This window comes from Meles meles, chromosome 16 (genome assembly GCF_922984935.1).
Source record: "Meles meles chromosome 16, mMelMel3.1 paternal haplotype, whole genome shotgun sequence".
Classification (NCBI taxonomy): Eukaryota; Metazoa; Chordata; class Mammalia; order Carnivora; family Mustelidae; genus Meles; species Meles meles.
This window is the reverse complement of record NC_060081.1, coordinates 75,048,188-75,071,354: the sequence shown is the minus strand read 5'-3', so window position 1 is coordinate 75,071,354 and position 23,167 is coordinate 75,048,188. Positions and strand designations below refer to the sequence as shown.

Here is a 23,167-nt window from a genome sequence, read left to right as displayed (position 1 = left end):
AGTTTCCCTTGTCAAAAGTGCAATACTAAGTTGAACACAAGGGATAATAATTGAGACATTACACATTGCCTCTCTTGCATGCAGTTTGCAAAAACCAAGGCATGCAATATAGTAAGGCTATGAGGGAATATTCACTGAACGCTTTCCTGCGCTAAGAACTCTGTCTGCATTGTTTTCACAGCAAACCTCATGAGATTGGCTATTATTATTCTTGCTGTTTCCATGAAGTGTGGGGGCTTTACTCAGGTTGTGATGTTGGTTCTAACGCCATCCATGCTCGGATGTGGGAGGTAAGTCCTCGACAGATCTACAGTCAGAAAGCAGATCGAGGACTAACACCAAGTTCAGTCAAAGCTTTGAAGCACGAAACTATACTACCATTTAATCCATTTGAAAGAATTTTGTTTTTTTTCAGTAATGGAAACCAGCTATTGTCCTTACAAGGACTTTTCCACTCTGCCCTCATCACACATGCTCACACACATGCACACCCATGCATGCCCGTGCACTCACACACACACATAACCACACTTCGTCATCCGCGGTGGCTCGGTGTGATGGCTGGAGTATAATTATCCATTCAGGACTTGGTAAGATTTCCCAGAACCAAACAGAGGGCCTGGGCCTGTCTCGGTAATGATGGTGGGCATTTATAAGATGCTTCCACATCTCTCATTAGTAATTCCCAGCAGAATCCCAGGCAGGATGACTCACAGAGGCGAAGTCATGAGCTAGGCATGAGGCCCGGTTAGGAGGAGTGTTTCTGGGATAGGGCTCAAAGCAGTCATTTTGAATTGAGCTGCACCTTGTCAAGGATGGATATGTGTTGATAATGTCAACCAAGTTTGCAAGAACCAATCTTCTCCTCTCTGCAATCCAGTGCAAAAATGACCGCGGACTTTCTCCACTGGCCATGAGAAACCAGCCTCCCGGAAATAAGAACGTCCTCGCTGGCCGTTATAACACTAATGACTGCCTGTGCTGCCAAGGGTGTACTGGGAGTTTATAGGGCAACACAGCACTAAACTCATATGAAAATCTAGAAATATGAAATTATTTCCCTTTCTTCTTGGGTGCACCTGCAGAGAGAGAAAGAAAAGAAAACAAAGGAAGGGGAATAACTCAATGTCTGACTCAACAGCACAGTTCTTTCTTTCTTTTTTTTTTTTTTTTTTTAAGTAATCTCCACACCCAACATGGGTCTCAAACTCACAACCCCAAGATCAAGAATCTAATGCTCTTCCAACTGAGGGAGCCAGGCCCCCCATCAGCACATTTATTTCTTGAACATTCCCTATGTGCCAAGCACCTGCCAGAAGCAAGATACACAATGGTTCACTAAACGCATCTTCTGTTTGGGGCTGTTCTTTTTTTAACCACCATTAGCACAGAAGGCAAAGTTGTATCACACAGCCCCACTCAAACTGATCCCATAACCGACCCCCCCCCACCGTGTTGGTGATACTCCCACTTAAGGAACATTCCCAGTATTCTGAGATGTTCTTGGTTTAACAAAAAGATGATGTAAAATGCATGATGTATGTAATAAGGGCTAGAATTAGAAAATCTGGGGTCTGAATCCCACATGAGCCATGTGTGACACGGGGCTTAACTCTCTAAGCTTCAGTCTTATTGAGCCCTTTATTTTCTTCATTGGGCTGAACTCCATGGGGAAACTTTTGTACAATGTCCAGCTTAAGTGCCTGGCTTATCCTAAGCTCTAGAAAGCTCTCATATGTATACTATATAAGATGTATATAGTACATATAGTATATAATCTACCGTATGTGATATATAATATGTACTATAGAATGTGTGTGTAAATAGATGTCAATGTAAATAGATATAATGCATTTACCAATACATTGTAACAGTAGATAAAATACATTGTATTAACATAAGTAACATTATAATTAATATGACACATCATATTAACAGAGTTATTTTTATTAACATTAGCAGTCATTAACAACTGAGGACAAATCTGAAATGACAAGAGTTCAAGCTCAACGTGGACTGCTGAAGATTCTCAAGAAACAAACCAGAGGTTTACAATAAACTCGCCAGGGAAGAGTGGCCAAAAGTAGGGTCAAAAACGGCTCGGTCACGTGACTTGGGCCTTAGTTCCTTTGCCGGGTCAGAATGACAGACCACGAATTAATTTAAAACGATCAGCAAAAGTCTCCAACTTCTCTTCCTGAATTAGTAGAGCAAGTTCTACTCTGGCCAGCCACGAAGGCTCTAGAAGTTGCATGCGTGTGGACCCGCGCCTGGCTAGGGGACTTTGTGGGCGCGGGTGGGCTGCACGGGCGCATCTTTGCACGGGGCAGTCGGTGTCCAAAACAGAGGCGGCCTGTAGACGCGGGAGAGTCGAGCCAGCTCCAAAGCAAGCCTCGCTTTCCCCAGAGGGGTAACAAAAACTATATGGGTGCTGACTACCGGCCAGGCTCTGCTGGTGGCGCTTTACCTACGGTAATTCATTAAATCTTCCTAACAACCAAAAAATGGAGCCCCCAGGGAGGAAACCACAAACCGAGCCGGCTCGCCTGGCCCAAGTGGACACCCGAAGGTGAAATGCCTTCTTTGGATGCCTTTCACTGAAGTCTCCAGCACCCCACCTTGGGAGGCGCAGAAAGCCAACCTTCCTCCAAAAAGAGTTCCGTCCCAGCTGGCAAGCACTGGCTCCCGGGAGGTGTGCGGGCTCCGCGGGCTCCCCGGCAGGCGCCGGCAGCCTTCCCCCGGCCGCACTCGGAGACCTCGCCCGCCTGGCAGCGCGATTGTGCAAGCGCAGGGCTGCAGCGCGGCCGCCACTGTCTGCTCCTGCCCGCCGGGGCAGGGCGGGGAGGCGCGCTGGGCGCACACCCGGTGAACTCCGGGTGGAGTCCGCCGCGCTCCCGCCCGGGGAGCAGCGCACCCGTCACCCGAAGCCCAGGCGCCCTCGCTCACCTCGCTGACTCCATCCTATTTCCATCCCCAGCCCGGCCCCCCCGCCCCGGGTCCCGCGTCCCTGCGAGACAGGCCAGCCGGGGCCCTCTCCGCCCTACTCAGCGTGCTCATTGGCCACCCAGGGCCTACCCTTTCTCCATAAATACATGGTCCCTGGGCATGGAGCGTGGAGAGGGATCGGAGGAAACTGCCGCGCCGAGCAGCATCTCTCCACGCTCCCTGACACCTCCTCTTCGCCGCCCCAGACCTGGACGTCGGCCTCGCAGATCCACAGGCGGACCCATATCCCTTCCCATCCTCTTCAAAGAGACACCCAACCCCCAGAGGCACCCCTCCAGCCCTTGGGGCCAACGCTTGGTCGGCACCCGCGCCCTGAGGTTGCCGCACGCGGCAGCACCAAGCATCCTTGCCCAAGGTCCTTCCTTCCCCCTGCTCCTCTGCCGCGCCCTCCATCGCACCTGCGGGCCCTCTTTGCCCCTGTCAAAGCCCCAGATCCCGCCGGCCCCTCTTTAGCCAAGTCGCGTTTCCTGGTCCCCGCGCACTTTCAAGAGCCCGGTGTCCCCCGTTGCCATGAGCTCCCCCATCGGCAAGAGCCGCTCCCTTGTCGCCTTCCTCCAGCAGCTGCGCCACCTGGGGCAGCCACCCAGACCCGTGACGTCCGCGGTGTGCGCACCCCCTGGGCCGCGGGAGGTGCCCCTCTGTCCGCTGATGGAACCCGGCGAGGCTCAGGACGCGGCCGCCCTGCCGGGTCCCACCAACTGGCCGCTGCTGGGCAGCCTGCCGGAGATTCTCTGGAAGGGGGGCCTCAAGAAACAGCACGACACGCTGGTAAGTGCCTCGTCGCGCCCCAATTCCCTCTCCCCTCCCTGCCCAGCGCTCCAAACCCTCGGCGGGGCGCGCGGCCCGGGCGCACAGTGCGCTCGAGTGTGGCGGTAGCTACGGCCCCGGGAGGCGGGAGGAGCCCTCCCGGGACCGTGAGGGATGCGCGCTGACTCGGTGTGGCCCGCCGCAGGCGGAGTACCATAAGAAGTACGGCAAGATTTTCCGCATGAAGTTGGGCTCCTTCGACTCGGTGCACCTGGGCTCGCCGTGCCTGCTGGAAGCGCTGTACCGCACGGAGAGCGCGTACCCCCAGCGGCTGGAGATCAAGCCCTGGAAGGCCTATCGCGACTATCGCAAGGAGGGCTACGGGCTGCTGATCCTGTGAGTCCAAGAGGCAGGATGGGAGCCGGCGGCTGGGGCTGACGCGCTCGGAAACTGGGGGAGGGTTTTCAGCGGTTGTTCTCCCCTTACGCACCCGGTGCAGTCTGGAATGCTTGCTAGATCAGAGTGGGCTGAGAAGAGCGGCACTGTGCACCCAACACCTGTCTTCTTTCTGCCAACTGGGCAGGGCCGTGCCTTTTCAAAGAAAGGCCCAAAGCGTTACCCCCATTGTGGTGTTTGGACTCCGGGCAGGTTGAGGTTCAGAAGTCGGCGGGTCAGGCCAACGTATTATATACAAAAGTATCCCTTACGATTGCCTGTACTCCCCTCTTGTGAGCTCAAATGCCAGAAATTAATTTCTTTTGCTTTTGACAGCTACCTTCCTATCTGGAGGGGACCCATTGACCCTCCAGAAAGACCCCAGTCTAGTCAGAAAGGTGGGACGAGGAGAGACGTCAGGGTGGCTTTCTTTTAGGTACATAAATGCCATTATGTGACCGGATGCCTCTGCTTTCTAGTTGTTGGCATTTAACAAGTTAGTGCTTTAAAAAACAAACTTCAAATTGTAATGTCTAATAGTTGTATTTTTCAGGATATGATTACTGGAATTAAAAGCCATAGTAATGCGTGGTGCATCACAGGCTGTGTGGTCTGCTATGGGGTCAAGGAAGAAAGCGGATAATTAGAACAGACTTTGACAGCTCCAGTGAACCTCTGACTGTGTATTAGTTGGAGGCAATGACAGAATTCTAGGGTTGAGGTGTTTTGTGACTGTGACTTTCAACCCAAGTCAATGGATTAAGAGAGGACAAAATTTTTCTCAAACAGATCTCGGTTGCTGATGAAGGGGAGGTTCGGGTGCCCACTCTCACTGCTGAGAATTGAGGCATCTGGCCTCCCAGATCAGCCCCGGCCAGGGCACCTCAAAAGCCCTGAACCCAAATTAGCTGGACTTCACCTTTCTGGCGTCATCTTTGGTGGGGAGGAAAGGTGGTTTTTCATTCTGTTGTCAAACCAGCCCCAAATATTCCAATGCTCACATTCTCTGGAGAGCTCTTGCCATGATTCTGTGTTCATTTGATTATATGGTTCACATAGTTGCAGAACTGGGGGGGGGGGTGTCTTTGCTTCTCCCTTCTTTTTCTTTCAATTTGCCCTAAATATAATTCTGCTTCTCTCCTAGGGAAGGAGAAGACTGGCAGAGGGTCCGGAGTGCTTTTCAGAAAAAACTCATGAAACCAGTAGAAATTATGAAGCTGGACAACAAAATCAATGAGGTTTGCAGGCTGCGAGCAGCTTTCCAGGGTCTCCTGGGGAGGGAGAGATATTTATGGAACTTCAAGTCATAGCTACAAAGTGCAAGCAATTTAATGGTTCAGGGGTCTTCCTTTTCTCCCTACTCTTCTCCACAGCCTCCTCTCCAAACCCTCCTTCATCCTTCCTTCACTCTCTTGTAAAGTAACATCTCAATAAGGGAGTGATTATAAGTAGAGACTACGATAGATGACAGCCTTGAATTTGGATCTCAGTCCTCCACCCCCTAACTCTGTAACTTGACTTGCCTATTCCCTTAGCTTCCCTAAGCTTCACTTTCCCAGTCTATATGTTGGGCATGACAATTCCCATTCCACAAATTTGCTGGGAGGATTAAATGAGATAATGCTTATAAAATTCCTAGGTCATGCCATTTGAGCTGGGTTTTGCTGGATGAATAGGAATCTTCAAGCCAGAGAAGTTGGAGAAAGGCATTCAGGCAGAGAGAACAGCTTGCTGAAAATAGGGAGGTATGAGATAGCATAGTGCGTTCAGAGAATAGTATATTCAGTGCAGCCGAGGCAAGGCTTTCTCTGAAATGATGCTGGACAGAGGGCAGCTCTTAATGTTTCTGTACCACGGTAAGGCATTTAGACATAATCCTTTAGTCAACAGAGGGCATAAGCGGGAGGGATTTGAGCATACAGTATTCTCTTTACTTCTATCACTCTGGGTGTTTATTTGGAACTGAACTTGAACCCAGATAGGATCAGATAGGTGTAAGATTACAAACCCAGAAGGTTTCAGGAGCCAGTTAATTCATATACAGGTGTAAGGAAGGCCCAGCAGGGATTTTAACAAAGAGAACAGTGCACACCCTTTCTAGAAGGGACAACGGCCTCGGCTCCAGCAAACGACTGGAGCCACGTGGGAAAGCAGACCCAGAGTCTCCAGATTTTATCATTATTTTTTTTTATATAAGAAGTGAAAATTCCATAGGTTAATGTGAAATTTCTGGAGTTTTTTCAATGGTAACAATTTCATAGTCTTTTTAATAAGCTATGTGGACACACTCAAAATGCCCATTAGTTACACAGATGGGCTTTGTAGTCATACTTACCCTGTTCCAGGCCCCAGCGTGGCCACTTTCCAGCTACCAGTCCAAGGGCGAGCACCTCAGCCCCACTCGAAGCCCGTTCTCTCCTCTGTTAGGCAGGCAACGAGAGTAATGACAGTACTTTCTACCTCACAGGGCCGTAGTGAGGATCAGCTAAGATAACACACTTCACGCGGTCCTTGGTATGATACAAGCCTTGTTAAATGTGATATGTTAGTCATCTAAAACCCTGATTTTGGCAGCTGGCATCTAGAGCCCTTATGTAACTTGTCTCAGGTCACAGAGCTATTTAGTGAAGGAGCTGTGTCCCGAATTTGTGGATTTTTCTGCTTCCAAGTTCAACACGCTTGAACACAATACCAACCAGTAAAGAGACGTTTGCTGGCCCAGGTACGTGGAAGTGGCAGACGTCACTGGGCCTGATGGGTTGTGCCAACAAACACTTGGCTGATTCCTCCTTCATGGCTTCGTCCCCACTCTGATTAGAAGAAATGTTGTCCTTTTCTTAAATTTAGATCAGAAGCGGAAACCTAAGCTTTAGGGTGGTTTCAGGAAAAGTTGAGAAAATAACCTGGGACAAGGTAGTTAGGACGGAAGGTGAGCCCCCAGGGAGAGTCTATAATCAGTGTTGCTTCAGAAGGAATAACATCACAGGCAGTGAGTATACAAAGTTGCAAGACCTGAAGTTAGCTTATGCAGCCTTTAAACTTTTGTTTTCCTGCAATGACTGAAATGTATCTTCTGTGGTTTCTTTCTTTTGAGGTGTTGGCTGATTTTATGGGTAGAATAGATGAGCTCTGTGATGAGAGGGGCCACATTGAAGACTTATACAGCGAACTGAACAAATGGTCATTTGAAAGTAAGTTGTCTTCACTGTCTTGTTTGTTTATTTCCTTGTGACTCTGTCAATAACTCTTCTATAATCATACACTGTTGCTGACAATGAAGGGCCATTTGTGCATGCTTTCAGGCATTCGAGTTATGCTTTGCACTATGGGTTGTTTATGTAGTCATTCAACAAACATTTATTGAACACCTGCTATGTGCCCAGCACTGTGCTTAGTATTAGAGACACAGCAATGAACAAAACAGGTGATGTCTGTGTTCCCATGGAGCTTAGAGTCTAGTAGGGTTGATGATCAATAAGCAAACACACTTTAATATATATTTTTCCAAGGGGTAAGGGATTCAAGAAAGAACCTAGGTGCCTAGAGGAGGCAGGTCCACTTTGGGAAAGAGACAGTTAACAGGAGACCTGACAGAATAAGCCATGGGGCATCCGTGGGAAGATGGTTCCAGACTGTGGAGACAGGAAGGCCAAATACCCCCAAGGTGGAAACATGAGTGATGTCTCCAAGGCTTCAAGTTTACTGGTGTGAGTGGATGGTAGGGGAAGGGAAAGAGGGGCGAGGAAGACCGAGCCAAGGGCTGTAGGTTCTGGCCAAAACTTGAGCTTTTAGTCTGAGTCAGATGGGGAGCCATGGAGGGTTCCGGACAGAAAAGGGGATGATACCTTTCTTTGAGGAACACTCCAGGAACAAAAAGCAGAGCTCTGCCTGGACCAGGATGCTGCTCTGTGGGGATGCAGACAAGGAAGCTGTTTCCATGGAATGGGTAGGCACCTGACTGAGGAGGTTTGAGGCTGTGGGAGAATCTGAGAGAGCTGCCTCAGCTAAGCTTGATCAGGGACCGCTTCATGGCAGTGGCTCCGTATCAGCTGAGGCCTGGTAGATGAGTAGGAGTTCGCCAGGTGGAGGTCAAGGAAGGAGCAGAGAAGATTCTGTTGAAGGAAAAGGAAGATGTTCAGAATGACCGAAGCATGACCAACAAGGGAGAGGCATGGCGAAGGCCCAGGAAGGGAGGAAGGCAGGGGCCAAACCATGTAAACCAGGGATGGGAATTTGGGTTTTGAGCTTGGGAGTACCCGGGAGTTATATAGAGGGCTTTTAACCAGAAGGTGGCTTGGACTGATTTGCTGGGAGGATCTCTCCGGCTGCAGATGGGAGGGTTGGAGAGGGCTCTCCAGGATGGAGCCATTTGTCCTAACCTGTCCCCACCATCAACTCAGCCTCACTTTAAAGAGACACCATTTGACTATCTTAGCACATTGGAAAGCTCTGTGCAGAGAAGAAACCCACGGAAGGTGTTAAGGGAAAGGGGAGGAGAATAAAGTAAGGGAGTGATTACAGAGGAGAAAGTAGTGTATGTTTTGGAAATTGTCCACGGGAAATACCAAATGATGGAGTATCAAATGCATGTCTTTGCAACTCAGAGAAGATTGGTGGTTTAAAAATTATTGTCCAGCGTTATGAGACGTCTCAAGGAGGGCAGTCCACAGCTGACATTCAGCGATGTCCCTGAGTACTCTTCATCTTTTTGCTCATCCATCCTTAACTGGTTGGCTTGTTGCAAAAGGGCTGCTGCCCCTCCCGGCCTCACCTCTGCATTCCAGGCGAAAACAAGAAGAAAAGAGGGAGAAGCTAAGCCAGCTGTGCTTGCCCCTTTTATTAAGAAAGCAAAGGAGTATTTTCCTTAAGCCTCATTGGCCAGACCTGGGCCATGCGGCTTCTCAGGCTGCTACAGGAAAGCCTGGGGAATCAAGGAACAGGTATGCCAGCAGTGTCTTAGATCAATCCACTCTCGTTGCCTGAGGATTGATACGCTGACGCTCTAAATAAAATTGGAGATCTCTGAAGGAAGAAATGGGGGAGAATGAGTATCAGGCAGGCCATGAACAGTGTCTGCTACACATAATATCAGTGATAAACTCTGACAAAATCAAGCATTCGGAGACATTCATTCGCGTATAAAAATGGCTGTATTTTCACCATGGCATTTCTGACCAGGAGGCTCTGCAGGGGATAGGTAGGTCAATGGATGTGGAGACAACTTCTAGAAGGTGAGAAGAGTGTCATGCCCCTTTCTCTTAGCCTTTTTGCCTTTCCTGTTAGAAAAGACCTTGTTCTTACAAAAGATGGATTTGAACTTTAAATAACCAGCTACTCACAGACCCCAGTGCTGCTGAGATTGCGTAACTCTGGATTATTTTAAATGACAGGCATCTGCCTTGTGCTCTATGAGAAGAGGTTTGGGCTCCTCCAGAAGGATGCAGGGGATGAAGCTTTGAACTTCATCATGGCCATCAAAACAGTAAGCATCCCCCCGAGGAGAGCAATTTTCTCGATTTACAGAACTTCACGCACGTGCATCCCGTTTCCCCAGGAGGGGCTGCACACACCCATTTTATTACACTAGTTAAGTGTTCATTTCAGCACATCATATGTTTTCACGTGTGTATGTGCCTGTACGCTCGTAAACCAGGAGTCACGCTACAGCATTGTCGAAGCACATTTAAATAGGTGTTTCAGTTAAAAGACGGTCGATTAAAATACGATTTGATAAAGAGCCTGAAAATGTTCAGAGGTAATATTTTTGAATCGTTTCAATCCCACGTGGATGGGATAGATTCCGTGAAACTGGTGTCAAAATGGCGGACATTGGGAAATCGATGGAAATGGAAGTCAGTATGCAAGAGATGGTTTTCCTTCTTTCTCCTTCTTTTTAAATGTGTAGGTCCTAAGATTACATTTTTTGTTAAACACATCCAGTGGAAAATCATCCCAAAGATCATTTTCATTGTGCCACCAGGGCGGGGGAGGGCTCCGCGCCCAGCATGGGATGGGGAGACTTCCTGTCTCTGTGGAAGCACGGGGTGTGGGTGGTGTAGGCGCTCTTCTCCCATGTGACAGTGGTCTCTGAGAAGTAGTTACCGGAACGAAAGGCACTATGTCCCTCACAGATGATGAGCACGTTTGGAAGGATGATGGTGACCCCAGTCGAACTGCACAAGAGCCTCAATACCAAGGTGTGGCAGGCCCACACGCTGGCCTGGGACACCATTTTCAAATCAGGTAATGTGGAGACACACACACACACACACACACACACCCCACAGCCCCATCTCTGGAGCTGCTGCCAGAAGGCTGGGATGGTCTTCTTGACCTCACGACCTTGATCCTTTGATGGAGTTGTGCCTCCTGATTGTTTCCAGCTTTGGAAACATGAATTTAGAATCACCCTGGTATAGGAAATTCTATTTCTAAGGAGAAGATGGCTTTGTGTCATCTTTGGGAGCCAGAAGTGGTTAATAGCAAGAGCTCTGGAGTCAGAGATACCTGGATTCAAATCCCAGCTCTGCATTGGGGTCGCAGGTTGACTGAATGTGCCATATCGCCTTCGTCCTCAGTAGTCTTGTCTCTCGAATGGGCTAATAACGACAATAATGATACTTACCTCAATGCAACTGTTTCTAGGTCTAATACAGATAATGTAAACACCTGGTTTATCTCAACACCCAATGAATCAGAGCTATTTCCGCTGCATCACAAGGAAAATATTGGTCCTATGAGTATTGTTCTATGAGTTACCAATATGTACTAGTAAGACGATCTATATCATATCATACCATGTCGTATCTTTTATACACACATAACCATATCCTCATTTAATTCTCACCAACAACCCTATCAAGTAGGTCCTTCTTTTAGCCCTGAGGGACAGAACTGAGGCACAAAGAAGAACCTTTGTCAGGATGACATGCTGGGTGATGGCAAAAGCCAGGGTCTGAAGCCAGACCGAAGGGCTCCCGAAGCTCTAGCTTTAGCTGCTGTACTGCTTACGGTCATCATTATTGCTGTCAACCTCACTGTTAGTATTATTCCGGTGGCGGCTTGCCTAGGGGATTGAAACGAGGGAGACACGGGTCTAGAACATTCTTGACGAATGTTAGAAATTTCTGCTACCATAGCCAGCATGCAGGGCACTGCCCTTGCGTGTGTGTGTGTGTGTTCATGTGTGTGTGTGTGTGTGTGTGTGTTCACGTGTGTTTATGTTTTGTGACACTTGGGAGCGTCTCTCCTCCGCTACCGCCCAGATTTGGGAGCCAAGTCCCACCCTGCCTGTATGCGTGACCACATCAGCCAGACACCTGGCTCTGGGTGCAAGTTCTGATCCTGACAGCAGACCCAAATCCCATCTCCGTCTCGTGACGATCTCTTCCAAACTCTAAGCTCTTACTACTTGAAACCGTGACCTGAGAGCAGTATTAGAAATGGGAGCCCATTAGAAATGCAGGCTTCCAGGCCCGTCCCAGAACCTGCACTTTAGCAAGACGCCCGGGGTGATTCTTCAGCACGTTAAAGTTTGAGGAGCGCTGCTCCTCTAGGCACCGATCCATCCTTGGTTTCTTTTTTTTTTTTTTTAAAGATTTTATTTATTTATTTGACAGACAGAGATCACAGGTAGGCAGAGAGGCTGCCAGAGAGAGAGGAGAGGAAGCCGGCTCCCCACTGAGCAGAGAGCCCGATGCGGGGCTCGATCCCAGGACCCTGGGACCATGACTTGGGCCGAAGGCAGAGGCTTTAACCCACTGAGCACCCAGGTGCCCCCCATCCTTGGTTTCTTAACAACAAAGCAACATTAACTCCTTGAAGAAATGGTCAGTGTCCCTGAAAAGGCCTTTTAATGTCATGGGGAGGATTTTACCTGGGGTTCTCTGGCATTCTTTCTTTCTTTCTTTTTTTTTAAGATTTTTTTTTTTTTATTTGACATACAGGGATCACAAGTAAGCAGAGAGAGAGAGAGAGAGACAGGAAGGGAAGCAGGCTCCCTGCTGAGCAGAGAGCCCGATGCAGGGCTTGATCCCAGGACGCTGGGATCATGACCTGAGCCAAAGGCAGAGGCTTTAACCCACTGAGCCACCCAGGCGCCCCTGGCATTCTTTCTTATCCTCGCCGTCACCTGACTTCCTTTCCCTCTTCTCTTCTCCAATAGTCAAATCTTGTGTCGACAACCGCTTAGAGAAACATTCTGAGCAGCCCAGCGTGGATTTCCTCTGTGATATTTATCACCACAATCAGCTGTCCAAGAAAGAATTGTATGCAGCAGTCACAGAGCTCCAGCTGGCCGCCGTAGAAACGGTAAGGGGCGTGATGTCAGTTCGCTAAATGAACGGGCTGGAAAATCTTTTTCAGGATGAATTTTAAATACTTCTTCAACTCATTCAGTCCACAAGGATTAACTGAGCAGTGGCTTAGCAGAAATAAAAAGTCTCCTACAAGATGCTGTGGGAGACCCAGGGCACAGCCTTGGTCCTTCAACAGGTGATAGCAGGCGAATTCATGCGCTCTAAAGGGGAAAGTCAAGTGCCATATGATAAAGACACAGGCTGCTACGGGAATTCAGAGGCAGTAAAATGCCACATCATAGAAGGACTTTTAAAAATTATGTTCTAAAAGGTTGTGGACTTTGCCCCCGAAGTGCCTGACTATGGTTGTTACTCTAAAAACGTTGGCATGCTCTCTGCCAGTCCATTTATTTTTTTCTGATTAAAAGCATAAACATAGTGAGTCCAGGAAAACTTGCTTTTGACTTATATGAAGTAACCAATTTGAAAGACCAAGATTCTGTCCCCAGTGTGCTTGGTTCTCCTGGCAGGTACACAATCCGACCGGACTCCGCAAATTCTGACAGGGGTCCCAGTGGGTTTGACCGTCTTCGATCTGTTCTTTGCACCATCACTGGAAAGACGTGTACTAATATTCCTCGTGACCCAACAGTTCATACACCTATAATTGCTAAGAAAAATATGTCCTAGTTCATTTCTTTCCATGTTTCCCCTTTCTTTCGTGTTTCACACCCAAAGAAAAAGTAGGGTTTTCTATATCGGATGGGGGCAGCAAGGTCCTCATTTCTCCTCATGCTCCAGAAGGCTGTTAAAAGGAGGAATTCATTTTGTTCACCGTCATACTAAGTCACTTAACCTAAGAGGCTCCTTAGAGTGATAAAAGTAAAGGTTCACCGACTATCTTGTTTTCAGCGGGAACGTGAGCTCCATGGGAGATGACTTGGTTTTGTCTTGGCTTGATTGCTGTATTCCTAGGATTAGAATAGTAGTTGGCATAAAGTAGGTGCTCAACAAATACTTGATGAATAAACAAAAGGATTCAGAAACGACTGAGTGCCTACTGTGTGCTTGACACTGTTCCAGGTGCTGGAGGGACCACCATGAACCAGAGGCCAAGGCTGTGGCCTTCATGGAACTGACCTGCGGGGAGGGAAGTCCAACCAGAAACATGTAGCTATACCAGTAAATAGGATTATTTTAATTAATGATAGGAGACATGAAGGAAACTATCTGACTGAAATGATGAGCGAGAGGCAGCCAGGGGGAAGATCTGGTGGGAGAGCTCTCTGGGTAGAGGGAACAGCATTTCCGAGGGCCCTGGAGCAGAAAGAGGGTGGGAGCTGGAGACCTAGCAAGTGTGGTCAGGTAGACGTTGGAGAAGTCAAGGGGCCGTATTCACCAGAAGCCTTAGTAAGCCATTTGGATTTTATAACACCTGTGATGGAAAACCCTTGGGGTATTATAAGCAAGGGAGTAGCCTGATAAAATTTACGTTTTGAAAGGAGGGCTCTGGCTGGTGTAGTGAAAGAAGACTCTAGAAGAGGCAGAGCAGACGCCGGGAGGCCAGCTGCGAGATGGATCTCCTCCACGGAGGTCAAGCCGGGATAGTTAGTGCCTGCAAGGTTTCCCAGGCCATTTTCATCCCCTGCAGTTACCCCAGAAGGCCCAGACTGTCTTACAAGGCTTTGGTGAAAGCTGCACTTATCTGCCTCTTGGAAACTCTATTTGGTACTTGTGGTAAGGGCCCCACTGATATGATCAAATGTTTCTTTTTTAGTCCTGGCAATTCTGTAAGTCACTTTTGGAAAATCAGAGAAATTTGCAAGTGTATCTAATTTGGTGGCGACACCCTCTTCCTGTTTTGTAAATTGGACTCTCATAATAATGCCGCCCACAGTTCATTTGCAGCAGCTGAGTCTACCGGTCCTCTGACATGAAGAAGCCTGCCTTGAAGGCATCTTCTTCCCAAAATAGTAAATGCCATTGGCTCCGAATCATCTCGAACTTTGCTCGTTTATGTCAGGGGTACATGGCACTTAGCAAAACCGTCTTCGTGTCTGCAATGACCATTTTTACAGGAATATTCGGCTTACATTAGCTAAATAAAAAAAAAGCCTAAAAACAAATACATATGACTATCCTCGGTGACTATTATGAAGCTAAAGCTACACTGGCTATTTCAGCCAGTATTTTTTCTCCTCTTGTTGCCTTTGGAAAGAAAGTAAAGCATGACACTTGAAAGACCATGAGCCTCTGTCAGAAGCTGTGGCTGGTGCCTTCAAATACTCAACTCAGTGCTAGAATTTCTTATTTTGGTGTTGGCACCCTCCTGCCAGGGCTCTTTGCCTGTGGCTGAAACCCAGGGTTTCATAAATAAGGCTTTTTCGTTTTTGTTGTAACTTTTTAGGGTGTGACTAAAGAAAACCCCTCCCTTTTAAATCCAGAAATGCAGTTTCTTGTGCATTTGCACTATAAAATTAAAAAGAAAAAACCTCAGGGGCACCTGGGTGGCTCAGTGGGTTAAGCCTCTGCCTTCGGCTCAGGTCATGATCCCAGGGTCCTGGGATCGAGCTTCACATCGGGCTCTCTGCTCAGCGGGGAGCCTGCATCCCTCTCACTCTCTGCCTGCCTCTCTGCCTACTTGTCATCTCTCTGTGTATCAAGTAAATAAATAAAATCTTTAAATAAAAAGAAAAAAAGAGAAAAAGACAAAAACTCATTAGCAACACTGCCATGATCTCCATCCCTCTCTTCCCACCGAGGTATTATTCTTTTTTTTTTTAAAAAAAAAACAAAACAGCATTTCAGTTAATTTATTTATTTTTTTCAGCATAACAGTATTCATTGTTTTTGCACAACACCCAGTGCTCCATGCAATACGCGCCCTCCCTATTACCCACCACCTGGTTCCCCCAACCTCCCACCCCAGCCCTCGAGGTATTATTCTATCCATTTTCTGTATTAAACAATTTTTGATTAAATGCTTTTTTATTTTGAGATAATTATAGAGTCACTGCAGGTCTAAGGAAAAATAGAGGGGAGACCTTGGATCTTTCCCGCAGCTTCCCCCGGTGGTAACATCTTGCAACAATAAAGCCTTATCACACCTGGAAACTGAGACAGACACAGTCCTAACCAGCTCGCTCTCTTGCCACCAGGTCCACATGCTTCTTTTGTGTTCAGACAATTTTTGTATCAAACTGAATTGTAAGTGTCCTAATGCAGCTGATTATTTCTAAGAGTCTATGTTGATTAAGCTATCCTTAATTGGCATTCTTTTCTAAAATAAAGCTGACTTTTCAAATAATGTAAAGTGTAGGCATCAGCTTTCGTTCAGCTCATAATGGTTTGGAGGCAGTTTATTTGCAGAAACTCAAGTTTATGTCCATTTGCCTTTCAGACAGCGAACAGCTTAATGTGGATTCTCTACAATTTATCCCGTAACCCCCATGTGCAACAAAAGCTTCTTAAGGAAATTCGGAGTGCGTTGCCTGAAAATCAGATGCCACGGGCAGAGGATTTGAGGAATATGCCGTATTTAAAAGCCTGTCTGAAAGAATCTATGAGGTGAGAACACATGCTTAAGCCAACGCGGACACGCTGGGAAACGATTCTCTTAAATATACAATGAGAGGTCTCCACACCCACAGACAACACCCATCGTTGACTCAGAAACATTTAACAAACTGCAAAATAAATGAATACATAAGTATTAGGACCATATTCTTTCACTATTATTCATTTCCTAAATCATTTGGGCAAATTCTAATAAATCTCTGGAAAGTCAGTGTCCTCCCCCTTTCAATCAGTAATAATAATAGTCTAATGAATGCTATAAGCGCTAATTAAGGTTAGGGGCATAACTGAAGGATATGAGAAGAAATTTAGCAAGAAAACCATATTATTATTTGATAAAACAAAGAGGCATCTTTGTCTTTGATCCTCTGGGATAAAATGTTCTTTGGAAATTCTTTTTACACCCTTCCTGGAAAACAAAACTCACAATATTTTAGGATTGGGAAAGAGACAGCTTTCACTTCAGGAAGGGCAGATAGGAGAAACCTAGAACAAAAGTCAGGCTTAAGGGTGATGCAGGAAACACACACATTTGCAGTCCAGAATGAAGCAGGAGAAAATCAGCATTAAGAACTACTAAGCAGTTACTGGGGAGTTAACCAATACAATAAGGAATAAAAACAGGAGGTATAAATTTCGGGAAGAAAGAGACAGAACCTCTCAGGACGTCTGGGGGTTCAATCGATTAGGTGTCCTACCCTTGATTTCAGCTCAGGTCATGATCTTGAAGTTGTGAGATCAAGCCCAGTGTCAGGCTCAGCACTGGGCTTGGAGCCTGCTTAAGATTCTTTCTCTGCCCCCCACCAATATATAAATTAATTAAATAAAATAAAACTTTCATTCTAAAAAAAAAGAAAGAGACAGAACCTCTATGTGAAAGTTGTCATCATGCTCCCTTTTTGAGTTTGAACTTATGCAGGAACTATTTATTTAACCAGTATCTCCATCCCCACGATATTTATTTAACCAGTATCTCCATCCCCACGATATTTATTTAACCAGTATCTCCATCCCCACGATATTTATTTAACCAGTATCTCCATCCCCACGATATTTATTTAACCAGTATCTCCATCCCCACGATATTTATTTAACCAGTATCTCCATCCCCACAATATTTGATCTAGAGATTGGTCTGTGCTCATCTTTACATTTTAATTTTGATTTTTTCAGACTTACCCCAAGTGTGCCATTCACAACTCGGACGCTTGACAAGGCAACGGTTCTGGGTGAATATGCTTTACCCAAAGGAGTAAGTAGGATTCGTGCAGTCTGTACCTTACTGAGCTTTGAACGATACACTTTCCAAAATATTCATCAGATCTCCATAAACACTTTCCCTGGGAGAACATTCATTTTGGAAATATGTATCTCTTCATATATAGCTGACATGTTGCACTGTATGGTGTTAGGACTAATGGTTTGGGAAAAAAGAGACCTAGATTCAAGCATAGCCTTGAGTGAGTTACCTAACCTTTGTGAGCCTCAGCTTTCTCGTCTGTAAAATGGGGATAACAATGGAACCCACCATGTAAGGTGGCACAAGAATGTGATGCTAAATTTTAAACTTCTTTACCTCTCTATCACCTGGTATACTTCTAGCACTAAATACATATTGGCAGTCATCATATTATAAACTCGTGGGTTGCATTTAAATTTGCAAGGTGGTCCCTTTTGTCAGTTTTGCTGTTCAAATGTTTCCTTCTAGTTGTTTTACACCATTTGTGTTTCTGTGTATTTTTAGACAGTGTTGATGCTAAATACCCAGGTGTTGGGATCCAATGAAGAAAATTTTAAAGATTCAAGCCAGTTTAGGCCAGAACGTTGGCTTCAGGAGAAGAAAAAGATCCATCCTTTTGCACATCTCCCATTTGGTGTTGGGAAAAGAATGTGCATCGGTCGCCGACTAGCGGAGCTCCAGCTCCACCTGGCTCTCTGCTGGGTAAAGCTCTCATTTCTGCACTTGTGCTCTCTCGTATTCCACAGGACAGGAGGAGGGGGTGGGTAATTCTGCCTTTTTGGTGCATGTGTGTTCCAGATCGTCCGCAAATACGACATCGTGGCCACGGACAACGAGCCGGTGCAGATGCTACATCTCGGCATCCTGGTACCCAGCCGGGAGCTCCCCATCGCCTTCCGCCAGCGCTAAGAGCCTCAGGTGAGCATCTGGTGGGCTGTGGATGACCCAGGGGTGAGCTGAGCTCTGAAGTCCGTGAGCCTCGGGTTTGAATCCTTTCTCGCCACTGACCAGCTGGGGATCTGAAGCAGTTCCTTAACTTTTCTGCTGCCATTTTTAAAAAATTTTTAATTTGTAGAATGGAGACCAAAATCATACCTCTCTAGAAAGTTGATATGTTACCAAATACTGAGCCTGGATCCTGGCATCCACTAAGTGCTCAGTAAAGGCAAGATGCCGTTATGAGTTTTGTGTGTGAGTATCAGGGGTGGACAGACCTTTTCTGTAAAGGGCCAGCTAGCAAAGAGTGTAGGCTTTGCAGGCCATGAGATCTGCCCCTGACCACTGAACTCTGCCTTCTAGCTGGAAAGCAGCCTCACACAATTTCTCGACAAACAGGTGTGGCTATTTTGTTTGTTTTCTATCACTGCTACAACATGTTGCTAAAACGAATTACGTACAAATTGCTTAAAACTTGTATTAAATAATAAATGTATTACCTTGACAGTTTTGTAGGTCAGAAGTCTGACCGAGCTCTTATCAGGCTAAAATCAAGCTGCTGGCCTGGCCACATCCCTCTCTGGGGATTCCAGGGGAGAATCTATTCTCTTGCTAATCTGGGTTGTTGGCAGAATTTAGTTTCTTAGGGTTATAGGACTGAGGTCCCTATTTTCTTGCTGGCAGTGAGAGCTGGTCCCAGCTTTCCTTAGTTCATGACCTCTTCCTCCATTTTCAAAGCTAGCCAGAGTGACCAGAGTCCCTCTCCCAGCTTCGAATCTCTCCTCCTTCTGCTATTCAGGATAATCTTCCCATCTCAGGGTCCATAAGCATAATCATATCTGCAAAATTCCTTTTGCCATGCCTTTGCAGGCTCTGGAGATTAGAGCATACACATTTACTCAGAGCCATTATTCTGTCTACTAAGACTGTTCCAATAAAACTTTATTTATAAATACAGGTGGCCAGCCTTATTTGACCACAGGGTTTTGGCATACCAAACCCTGAAATGTAAGTGTATATATTTACTAGCCTGTGTTAAATATCATTTACTTATACTTCTTTAATACGTAATTGGGTTTTGCTTTATTTTCCAGATTTTTTTTTTTTAACCACGACCAAGAACAGCAATGTTTACCCTCCCACAAGAATGGTGCTTATGACTTCTACATTCCTGGAAAGCTAACTTCAATCACCAGAGCATGAAACAGCACGTAAAGAACAGTTAGGCCCTGGTGTTTATACTCTTTCTTCAGTACGATTGTTCTAGAAGCTGCACTGTCTGACTGTCTGTAAAGATGATGGTATTTAATAAGATTGTATCTGACTCAGGAAACCAGATTGTTGGGACGCAAGGCACTCCGAGGGGTATACTGCTGCTTCCTTGAACCGATGTCAGCATCAGCTTGGCTTACGTAGAATTACTCACAATACCGCTTTCTCTGGCATCTTCCATGATGTGACAAGGAGGCCAGGCATTTTTCAGTTAGTCTGGCAAAGTCACTAAATGTTTCTGTTCCTTCCGTACCAAATTCAGTGCTTGGTTCTTTACTTCTCAAAAGTGAGTTTACATTTCACAATGAAAGATCTAACATACGCTATAGCTGAATCGTCTGGGGCTTGTGGTCATACTGGCAATCCGTTTATTGTAACTCTGTTTAATGTGATATTTGGGGAAACACTTGTTTATAACGTAAGCAAAGCTCTATGTTTATAACGTAAGCAAAGTTCTTATCTGGTCTCTCTGAAACCGTATTTTTCCCGTTTTGAAATTGAAATCAGAGAATAACTCTATTTTAAGAAATACTTTGATGAAGTCAGAGCCTCTTATCTAAGAAGATCTTAATGATTTACCATGGTGTCATTTTGTCAAAGGATTCTGAAATTCTTTATTTAGCTAATGGATTTCCCTCTAGCATTAAGAAGTAGATCCACAGTTTTTAAATTGTGTATGTATGTGTGTGTGTCTGTGTGTGCTGTAATGACAATTTGCTCAAGTCATTTTTAAAAATATATATGGTATTTCATCTAGGATCTATGGTTTAGGGCAATGTTCTAATGCCCAGTTACAGTTTAAAAATATTCGGTGACTTCTCATGCTTTGCTTTCCCCTCTATAGAGAAATAGTAAAGTGTGCATACATTAGAGATTAACTATCTAAACCATTTTATGTGATTTGACTTCCTTGAGAAAATACAATTTCATAATGGAAAATGCATAGAGATTTACCCTGTACTTAAAACTTTGTAAAAATGTTTTTACATAGTTTATTTTTATATACGTTTACTACTACTTTTCTTAAAAACATACTATATATTTCTGTATATTTGAGAAAGATTTCTCTTTCTAGGTTATATTTTTGGGATATTTCAGAAGTATACATTTATGCCCTTTTATTTGAATCTGTACCTACCACTGAGATAAGTGCGTGCTGTCTCCCTACCTATTTTTAGAATGGTAAATCTACATATGTCTCAGATCTCGTTGGTATGCCTTCTTAGAATTATCTGAAAATAAACGTTTTGAAACATTCTAGAATGGTTTCCTCTTTGTTGCATTTGTTACATCAAAATTTAAAGTTTTAAACTTCGTCTTACTAGAAAACTTTCCCAGGAAGGCCTTTTTACAAGCCCCATAGTACAAAATCTGGTCTGACAAAAAGCTGGACTTCCCTGACAGTTTTACAGAAAGATGATCATTTGAGTGGCAAAATAATTTTCCCTTTTTTTCTTTCAATATTTTTCAAGCCCATTTAGTTCTGTCTGAACCACACCTGCCTCCAGATGATGGCAAACACTCCCAGCTGATCTCGTCTGTTCTCTGTACACTGGCCAGTTTGGCCTTCTCCAAACCCAAAACCGATCGTCTCGTCCTTGCTTCTGTGGTGTCCCATTGCTTTCATGTAAAGATGCAATTTCTTTTTTTTTTTTTTTCAAGATTTTATTTATTTATTTTACAGACAGAGATCACAAGTAGGCAGAGAGGCAGGCAGAGAGGAAGGGAAGCAGGATCCCTCCTGAGCAGAGAGCCCGGTGCGGGGCTCCATCCCAGGACCCTAAGATCATGACCTGAGCCGAAGGCAGAGGCTTAACCCACTGAGCCACCCAGGTACCCCAAGATGCAATTTCTTAAGCCAGAATCAGTGTCCTGGAAAATATGGCCTCACCAAACCACGGGCCCCAACCCACGTCCCCCACACCCAGATGCATCCGGACCCCGCCACACTGGCTTCTGCCAGTTTCTCTGATTCCTTCAACACTAGTGACCCACGAGGTTTGCACCTGCCGCCCCTCCTCCTGCCATCTTCCCTCCTGGCGCATTCATTCTCCCTTCACCTGCTCTTCTCCTATGCGCCACTCAGAGCTCTGCTCCAGCTTCCTGCAGGAAGCCTTCCTGGATGACTGAGACGCCCCAGAGGCTGGCCCTGGCATCAGGATTCATTAAGGAAGTGATTCCGGAAGAGGGAGTGAGGGACTGAGCGCAGCAGGGTAGGAGGAGGAGCCAAAGCAGGTACAATGGGGGGGGGCGCAGGGGGAGGCGCTCCAGTCTCAGTCTCAGAGGAGCTCTGGGCATGGTGCTTACCCAGCAAGTGGGTGTGTTCTCCCTGGGGCCAACCCTCTTCAGGCTGCTCCTAGACGATGCACCCTCCCGGGTACCTCTAGCTCTGAGAGATGTCCGGAATGGCTTACAGAAGCCCAGATTCATCCTGTTGGCAGGACTCATGGCGAGTCATAAAGCCTCGTCGCTGAGGCCTGGGAGACCAGGTGGGGTGCGGTGCTGGTCACAGGGTAAAGGTGAGTAGGATCTATTATGATTGTCACCAGTGATGCAGGCCATTGAGTGGCCCTTATCCTATGTCTTCTCCAGTCCCTGTTCTGCCTCCCTTGAGGCCAACTCAATTCTTCAACTTGAGCAAATTCTAACGGACACGTACGGGAAACCGGTTCATAATGATACACGGAGAAGGCAGTCCCCTCACTCGGTGGCGTCCAGATACTTTGTTGAGAGTGGGAGGGAAGAAAAGACAGAAGGCAAAGACGGAGAGAATCGAGAGATCAAGAGATTTGCTGGACGTGTGTGGCAAAGATCCCACACATGGCACCGCTCCTCGGAAGAAGAGAAAATTACTTATGGAGTAAATGCTTACAGGCAGGTGGCCCAGGGGAAACGTGTCCCGGCACTGGAGGGAAGGCCAGCTGTGTGGACGCGAAAGGATGACACTTGTCTTCACGATGTAGCTTACAGACAGGCTGTGCCGATAACTGTAGGCAATTTTTTTTATTGCTTGCTTGCTCTGAGAACCCACGTCTCCAATGAAACACCTTTGAGATACACATCTTGTAACTCCATGTTGGTGTCGTCAGAAAAATACGGACGTAAGGTCACTCACATCACTTGGGTTTCCGTCCCAGAGGATCCATGTCCTAGTTGTGTGACTTGGTCGCCCACTTACCCTCCCTGAGCCTTAGCCATTCCGTGCAGGCTGACAAACCTCACGCAGAAGTGTTCTTGCAGGGGTAGAAAAGTTGACGTGCTCCTGGCTCAGGACTCGGTACAGAGCAGGAGCAGTGTCTGAAGTCATATTTCTGGATCAAAGGGGCAAACATGAAACAGCTTCCCTTGGAAGGTTTCTTTCCAAGCATGTCCGGTGAAACGTTCTGGACCCAGATGGGAAAAATGGGACGTGATAACAACATTTAGAAATTTAATCATTTTTACCTCCTTACAGAGCAGAACTTAGAATACTGGGAGTCAAAGGAATTACTATGGTTTTTATTTCTGTTCAGGGTTTTCAGGAGACTGATGAAGAATTACCAGGGCAATTAAAAACAAAACAAAACATTTATTCCATCAGACCCATGGTCTAAATCTGGGAGCTTTTGTGCTAAATCCTGGAAACTACAAACCCATAGATTACATTTGATACATTCCA

At 46.2% G+C, this 23,167-nt stretch overlaps 1 protein-coding gene across 2 annotated transcripts; it reads left to right on the top strand.

Annotated features, from left to right (window-relative positions):
- The first annotated feature begins 3,119 nt into the window (after positions 1-3,119).
- On the top strand, positions 3,120-20,768 carry LOC123926385 (1,25-dihydroxyvitamin D(3) 24-hydroxylase, mitochondrial). 2 transcript variants are annotated; one of them, XM_045980187.1, is made up of 12 exons: positions 3,120-3,774; positions 3,959-4,149; positions 5,333-5,426; positions 7,283-7,379; positions 9,579-9,670; positions 10,320-10,431; positions 12,353-12,498; positions 15,886-16,052; positions 17,235-17,313; positions 17,806-18,003; positions 18,100-18,219; positions 19,332-20,768. In XM_045980187.1, exons 1-11 carry the CDS (start codon positions 3,517-3,519, stop codon positions 18,208-18,210), a joined length of 1,545 nt encoding a protein of 514 aa, XP_045836143.1. In that variant the 5' UTR covers positions 3,120-3,516; the 3' UTR covers positions 18,211-18,219; positions 19,332-20,768. The 2 variants fall into 2 exon arrangements, with proteins under 2 accessions (XP_045836143.1, XP_045836144.1); XM_045980188.1 differs by lacking the exons at positions 9,579-9,670; positions 10,320-10,431.
- The last annotated feature ends 2,399 nt before the right edge of the window (positions 20,769-23,167 follow it).

Coding starts and splice junctions, on each gene's coding strand:
- LOC123926385 (XM_045980187.1), top strand. CDS start 3,517: ATGAGCTCCCCCATCGGCAAGAGCCGCTCCCTTGTCGCCTTCCTCCAG. Junction 7,380..9,578: donor GAACAAATGGTCATTTGAAA/GTAAGTTGTCTT, acceptor TTTAAATGACAG/GCATCTGCCTTGTGCTCTAT. Junction 18,004..18,099: donor TCCACCTGGCTCTCTGCTGG/GTAAAGCTCTCA, acceptor TGTGTGTTCCAG/ATCGTCCGCAAATACGACAT.